The sequence below is a fragment of the Triticum urartu genome, chromosome 4A (genome assembly GCF_056163025.1).
Source record: "Triticum urartu cultivar PI428250 chromosome 4A, HENAU_Tu73, whole genome shotgun sequence".
NCBI lineage: Eukaryota > Viridiplantae > Streptophyta > Magnoliopsida > Poales > Poaceae > Triticum > Triticum urartu.
This window is the reverse complement of record NC_141876.1, coordinates 584,136,573-584,144,227: the sequence shown is the minus strand read 5'-3', so window position 1 is coordinate 584,144,227 and position 7,655 is coordinate 584,136,573. Positions and strand designations below refer to the sequence as shown.

Here is a 7,655-nt window from a genome sequence, read left to right as displayed (position 1 = left end):
TGCGTGTCCAGTGGGAAGAGACGTTCTCGTTGACTACGAGGCGTCTATGGTGACTTCGTAAAATCTCGGCTTGGTCTCTCGGAGGTGCTCATAGGGGTAGGGTGTGTGTGCGCTGTATGAGCGCTTCCGTCAGTACTGTGTTAAAAAAGATCCAACTAATCCTCATTTTTTAACATTTAATGGCCATGCAGTGTGCACGCGTGCTGTCAGTACCGTGTTAAAAAATAGATCCAACTAATCGTCATTTTTTAACATTTAAAGGCCATGCATAATGCCTCGTCATCCTAACGATGTAGTTCAAACAAAAGCATTATTTTTAACCTCCCTCAATATATACTTAGTTTTTAGTGATTTTGCACATAATATGTCCATGGCAAGCAGGGTTTTTTATAAAAAAAAATAGGTCTCTAAATCTACTTCCCCTAGCCTTTTCTCTTTCATCACCCCCGCCGAAGAGGAGAATTCAAAAACACTCACCCCATAAGTAAAGGAGGATGCAATACATGTGATATATTCCACTAGAGTCAGTTATGTGTTTATGATAGAAAACAAACACCACACATGAACAAACGAGTGATGGCCACAAAGATGACATGCACACATACACAAAAGATAAACATGACATGCAACAAGAGATGTAAGTCACCACATTAGAAATAGAGTTTACAAGACATAGAAGAATCACAAGAACAAGTCTCGTAACTCTTGATACCTTGGGACGATCCTAGTTTAGTGAATCATTATTATCTCCCATCAGGACCAAGACACCAACAATAGAGAAAAAGACACTATTACGATGGCTGAGCGTCTTATTTGAGATCTTCGGTGGGAGTGTGTGACCCTGACTGAGGAGGTGGTGAAGCAACAACCTTCTCCCCCTCGGCCTTGTCTGCAGGGGTACCAGTCATGCGAACATCGCTAGCAACTTCCTGGGCAATAGTCTGAGCAGCTTCTACAAGCGTATTCGTAAACGTAGACTTGCCTGCAAACATGTAAACAAAATGTAAGAACGGTGCTAAATTGTGTTATTGAACAAAATGAAAGCATCAGGTTTGAACAACTGAACACAATTTATATGAAGAGACGATTGAAAATTTAGTTGGGCACAACAATGAAGTACATTGAAACAAAATAAGTTGACTACTCATATAAAATAACATACCTTACAAATTGTAATAAAAACATGATCGTGAGTACACTCCAAATTTGGTAGATTTGAGCCCTTGGCACATATGTAGTAGTTACATTTTAGCTTACTAAACCTTAAATCAATCCTATGACAAGAAAACAAAATACGATGGATTGATACTTCCAGGGATGGAATTAATTACTTCGTAGTAACAAATTTGAAAATTTACACATGTTTTAGATTTAATGCAATATATAATTAAGAACATGCTATGAAGACATCAATCAACGAGAATCTACAATTTAAACTTAAAGTACGAGGCCACCGCGCACTGTTTAGGCACATACCATGGTCAGCATGAGCAATAACAGAGCAATTACGGATGTTGTCCTTCTTGTCCATAATTGCGCGGAGCTCCGCCGCTGTCCACTTCACCATCTTGACTATCACGGTGGTAAGATAAGTTCCTACTCAAAGAATAGCAGAGCGTGAGTATCCAAGATCATTAATACGAATAATTATACAGGAAAGGAAACACACACATGCAACAATTCTTTTTGCAAGTAATGTTCGAATGGCAAGACAGTGTAGAGGGCTGCTTTGTAGCAGAGTAGTATTAGCATGCATAAGTGCTGGCAGCATTATCCTGTAACTAGCACGGTAAGAAACAGTGCGATGCACAGGACGTCAGAGTCAAACTCTGAAAGAGATGCAACATGCATCCAACCATACACCGAAAAAAACACACGTAATGATAATAATTTAAACGAAATGATCAGATCAGAAATCCATTCATGCAGAAAGCCTGCAGTGAAATTACATGGAATAGTAACACGCACCAATATGCATCTGTTGATATCTACCTTTTGAAACATAGAATTTGACTACATTAAACATCCGATGAGAAGATAAGGAACAGAGAGCAGAACCGAGCAGCAGGTGAAGGCATGCAAGCGAGCGAGCACTATATATTCCTACGGCATGAACATTCTGGCTGAACAAGTGAATGAACTGTGAACAGTCTACCAGCAATATATACAGAAAAAAGTAAAGAACACCACACTAGAACGACAGATCCAGGCATGTCTAGTACCGGTCGAACATCTGCCACAACTTAGCGACCGATGCACGAGGGTGGACGACGAGCGCCTATATATCTGTACGTAGCAGCAGGACGAACAATGGCAGATCTACTAGGTTCAGAATGATATGCCAACGACGAAGAAGCAGTCAAACTAGGGCTGGCTCACCTTGGGGTTTCGCTCTCCCGATCCGAGAGATGAGAAAATGAGGAGGCGGCGGCGGCGAAGGTCTCCTTTATAGGAAGGGTGCTTTTTGGCACGCTTGGACTAGGGCCGTGAAGGAGACCGGCCAGATGGAATGACAGCCCGGCCCAAAGGGTGCCTTGTTTTCCTGAAAACAGACTAGTGTAGTGTTTTCATTTTCATCTAAGAAAAACTGTTCCCCTCAAAAAAAAAATCTAAGAAAAACTGTAGTATTTTCATTTTGGCTTCTTCCACATCGCGATGCGTGCGTGCACGCGACGCATTCCACGCCGTGTACCTTAGCTGGATCGATGTTATCATGAACTTGTGCGCACACGGGCAAACGACCGATGAGAGTGTTGAACTGGTCGCACTTTAAGGTCAAGCACCGGGCGTTGGAACATTGGATTTTTAGGGCCTGTTTGGGTTATGGTTTTTTTAGATACACCTGTAAAAAATACGTGTATCTATCCATCTGTTTTGTTTCAGTTCAAAAAACACTCATGTTTGGTAATTTAATACTCCCTTCATTCCAGAATAAGTGTCCTGACTCTAATACAACTTTCTGCTAAAGTTAATACTCTGTATTAAAACACAACGATGCCAAGCACAACCTTAGGTTTTCTTTCTCAGTAAAGTTTGAAAAAGACCTTGAACTTGTAGAGACGGTCGGAATTGAACCTTAAACTCTCAATCCATGAATATTGACGCTCTGTACTTAGCGCTCCCAGTCAATTCCACCCCTAAACTGACCCTAGATTGTTTGCCCCACCGGGAAAAATGCACCCCGAATGCTTCTCTCACTAACCACGTGGTCCTACTTGTGATGTTCATCCCCCTCCTCCCCCCCCCCTCCCCAAAAAAATATATCTCCTTTCTCATTGCCGACGATTCGTTCGTCCACATGAGGCATGCATGACATGATGCAGACCTCCTTGTGGCGCATGTTCACAACCAAGACGAGTCGCCTAGGAAGGGCGAATGTTATCGTTGTTGCTGTTATCATCATCAAGGGCATCGGGAACACGCCGACGAAGAACGTCCGGTGAAAGACATCGCCAGTCGAGTTGCTAGAGCATGAATGATAGCATATCCATGGGAGGTCCTCGATAATTGTCTATGTCACGCCCCCACCTCCACACCCTGGAGAATCTACCCATATGAATACTCGCCTCCATGGACAAGACAAACTCGCAGTTGTGCAAATCATTTTGTGCATTCCACCCCTTGCACACATTGCAGCCACATACAACGCATCACCAATTACGGTGCGGAGTTGCCGAAGCACAATAGATCTCCATGTAGCTCCATAGAGCATCCTTAAATGATTTTGACTGAAATTGGGGATTGTATGCTGGTGCACACCATGCATTTGACCAATGCTTTAAGATCCTCGCCGGCACGTACCTTCGTTGGTGGCCACACTGCGAGTCGCACGACCACCTCTGGTGGCGACGAGGAAGAGGGGAAAGTGGAGGGAAGGCCGGTGGCATGCTAGGGTTACGCCTCCCGAGTCACCCCTGCAGGAGCGATGAGGGGGCCGAGTGTGTTGACCCTTACCTTTAGACTGCTCGCTTTCCATGGTGCCCCTGGTTTCATCTCTTATTTGATTGTCACTGATGTCAACTGTCAATGAATGCATGAATAAAATGGGTATTGAATGCCAAAACAAAATCTGGAGCCAGAAGTGTAACAACACACGGACATTGATCGTGAATATAACACCATTTCTGACACCCGGGGCCCCGCCTGCCTATGGGACCCACCCGCCGCGCGGCACCACCCACAAGCCGGTACATGCAAGCGATACCTACGAGGAGGAGGCCTCCACGTACCATTCCTCGTCCTGGCGCTCGGAAACACGTCGCTTTTGCCACGCGGCGCCCTCCCATTCGCCAGACCCTCCCCGCCCCCGTGCGCCATTGGCGGGTCACGCGGCCCATGCGTGCGCCGCGCGCGCGGCCACCACCCGGGCCCGCGCTGTCAGTGAGACGGCGCCCTCGCGCGGCGACGCCACTCCGCTCCTTTATCAAGGCGCGTCTCGCGCTCGCTATCCATCAGGAGGTTTTAGGTTGCGGAGGTTCGGAGTTAGGTACACAGATCGGAAGGGTCTAGAAGCTTCTGTTCCGTTGGTGGTGACGATGGCGGCCCTCGCTAGGTCGGCCGCCGCGGTGGCCGCGCTCGCGCTGCTCGCGTCGGCCGTCGCCGGCGAGGTCTTCTTCCAGGAGAAGTTCGACGGTGAGCCGCCCTTCGGATCCAGATTCCAAACCCCCCTCCTCTCTCGTAGCGGGCGTGTTCTAGATCCAGTCGATCAAAACGTCTCAGTTGTTCGTTGATCCAGTCCTACTTGTAAGTCGTTTCGTGCCTGAATTCTCGCCGTGATTTGTGCCTGACGAAATACAGGCGGATGGGAGGACCGGTGGGTCAAGTCGGAGTGGAAGAAGGAGGACAACACGGCCGGCGAGTGGAACCACACCTCCGGCAAGTGGAACGGAGACGCCGACGACAAAGGTAACTTTCGTCGCCGGATTTCGTTTTGTTCTGTTCTGTTCTGTTATGATCGGCGGCGAATGGGGGACTGAATTGTTCTGTTTCCGCAGGCATCCAGACGTCGGAGGATTACAGATTCTACGCCATCTCGGCGCAGTACCCGGAGTTCAGCAACAAGGACAAGACCCTGGTGCTGCAGTTCTCGGTCAAGCACGAGCAGGACCTCGACTGCGGCGGCGGCTACGTCAAGCTGCTCCCCGCCGACGTCGACCAGAAGAAGTTCGGCGGCGAGACCCCATACAGGTGCCGATCATCTCCTCTCAATTGTTGAATCCGTCTCCGATCTGTTTTAGTGGCTGGTTGATCATTCATGCCCTGGTTCGATTCGAATCGCAGCATCATGTTCGGGCCGGACATCTGCGGGTACGCCACCAAGAAGGTGCACGCGATCCTCACCAAGAACGGCAAGAACCATCTGATCAAGAAGGAGGTGCCCTGCGAGACGGACCAGCTCACGCACGTCTACACCCTGATCCTCCGGCCCGACGCCACGTACAGCATCCTCATCGACAACGTCGAGAAGCAGTCTGGCAGCGTCTATGATGACTGGGACATTCTTCCTGCCAAGAAGAAGAGGGATCCTAATGCCAAGAAGGTGAGGTTCAGAGATAATACTGTCAGCCATGGTTAAGGTGTTTTTGTCACAGAGGCGATAAATAAAGCCATTAATATAACATTGTGTGCTGATGGCTGCAGCCAGAGGACTGGGAGGACGAGGAGTTCCTTCCTGACCCCGAGGACAAGAAGCCAGAGGTAGCTTTCCCTTTGTGTCTGCACAATTTGGATGATGATATTGTTGTAGCATGAGTATTGATTTGCCAATGCCATAATATTGAGCTAAGCCCAACTATTCATCATATTCTGTGTTGTGTCTCACAAATCTACCGATGCAAAGTGTCTATTATACAATCCTAACTGCACAACATGAGTTTCCACATTTTTGTGTTATAAACTGTTGTTTGTATTTGATGCTTTGCCTCTGGTGGCTTCCTGTCTGACTCAGATTATTTGCAGGGGTATGATGACATTCCCAAGGAAATCACTGAACCTGATGCAACGAAGGTGCACATTTTCCCATTCTTAAAACAATTTTACTTTGTGCTCTGTTGCCTCTTCTATGCAATTTCTCACATTGGTCAATATTACATATATGGCAGCCTGAGGACTGGGATGATGAGGAAGATGGTGAATGGACAGCTCCAACCATCCCAAACCCTGAGTACAAGGGACCATGGATCCAAAAGGTATAACTATGACAGCATGACTAGTTACTTACTTGTTCTAGACAGGTAGCAATGTGCTTTACAAGTTCTGACATGAGACTGTATTCAGAAAATCAAGAACCCTAACTTCAAGGGCAAATGGAAGGCACCTTTGATCGACAACCCAGGTAAACTGAGCTTGCCCACTGTTGTACATTCATATTAACTGCTGTACAGTTATCTTTTCTGCTCAACTAATTCAGTGAAACATCAAAGCTCACATGATCTTCTTTTCCTTTGTTCGTACAGAGTTCAAGGATGATCCTTACATCTACGCTTTTGACAGCCTGAAGCACATTGGTATTGAGTTGTGGCAGGTTAGTGCTTCACAAGTTCTGTGAAACATGGTTAGCATAGCACATTGTGAAGCTTTTGTTGGGACCACTGATATTGATTTCTCCTTTGACCGGCACTAGGTTAAATCAGGAACTCTGTTCGACAACATCCTGATCACTGATGACCCCGAGTACGCCAAGAAGTTCGCGGAGGAGACCTGGGGCAAGCACAAGGATGTATGCCGTCTTATCACGAGCAGTTTAAGTTTTGTTTCATTTTCAGTTTTGCTTCGTTTTAGATATTTGATGTAGAGAGCTAAGTCAATGGCTCTCTGCCTTGCAGGCTGAGAAGGCCGCCTTTGATGAGGCCGAGAAGAAGAGGCTTGAGGAGGTATATATGCAAACATCTTCTGTTTGTTATACTGCCTTCTATGCTAAATCCAGTACTAACTACTCTGTTTTCTCCTTGTCAGGAATCCGCAAACGCTAAGACCGAAGACAATGACGATGCAGCTGATGTAAGCTGCAAATGAATTTAATTTTATCCTCAACGTTTCTAACTGCTTATATGACGTGTCTCATCTTAACACAAAACTACATTCTCTTACCTGTGGCAGGAGGATGAGGGCAAAGCTGCCGGTGCCAGCGATGAGGAGAACAAGGATGCCTCCGGCGATGAGAAGGTGGAGGAAATTAGCAAGGATGCTTCTTCTTCTTCCGACAAGAAGGACGAGCTTTAGAGTGTAGCAGGAAGGCTCTGTATCTAAACTTTTTCCTCTTGAGGCAGTAGAGCTTCCCATTCATCAATTAGAAGAACATTTTCTGTGAAAGATGAGAGAAGTAATGCAATCTCGGCTCTTGTAATTTGTTATGTTTTTGTCGGTAATAGGAAATATAGCATAGTCATGAATCTATCTCGGTGCCTCATCGCGTTTTTTTTTTGGAGCAACCGGTTGGAGGTCAACCTTCTAATTAAGAACAGAAGAAATAATTTACCTGTCAAAAAAAAGTAGGAGAAATAATTCAGCTAAAAAAAATAGAAGAACTTTTTGAGAGAAACAGGACCCCAAAAAAAGCCAAAGTACTTGCAGCACAATAGGTTCATCCAACTCATCAACGGCCCGAGTTTGATGGAAGCAAGAGTCTCAAACAAGCCCTACTCATCAATGTTTTT

General features: G+C 46.2%; 2 protein-coding genes across 2 annotated transcripts; one reads left to right on the top strand and one right to left on the bottom strand.

Moving 5' to 3' along the window:
- Positions 1–502: 502 nt before the first annotated feature.
- LOC147976840 (elongation factor 2-like) lies at positions 503–2,401 on the bottom strand. Its single transcript, XM_087519864.1, has 3 exons — positions 2,380–2,401; positions 1,477–1,596; positions 503–982 (listed from the first exon to the last, which is right to left on the bottom strand). Exons 2-3 carry the CDS (start codon positions 1,565–1,567, stop codon positions 810–812), a joined length of 264 nt encoding a protein of 87 aa, XP_087375990.1. The 5' UTR covers positions 1,568–1,596; positions 2,380–2,401; the 3' UTR covers positions 503–809.
- A 2,038-nt stretch (positions 2,402–4,439) lies between these two features.
- LOC125554324 (calreticulin) lies at positions 4,440–7,395 on the top strand. Its single transcript, XM_048717899.2, has 13 exons — positions 4,440–4,632; positions 4,798–4,905; positions 4,995–5,187; positions 5,281–5,539; positions 5,641–5,697; positions 5,959–6,006; positions 6,102–6,188; positions 6,277–6,334; positions 6,456–6,523; positions 6,623–6,718; positions 6,825–6,872; positions 6,955–6,999; positions 7,099–7,395. Exons 1-13 carry the CDS (start codon positions 4,536–4,538, stop codon positions 7,219–7,221), a joined length of 1,287 nt encoding a protein of 428 aa, XP_048573856.2. The 5' UTR covers positions 4,440–4,535; the 3' UTR covers positions 7,222–7,395.
- Positions 7,396–7,655: the final 260 nt, after the last annotated feature.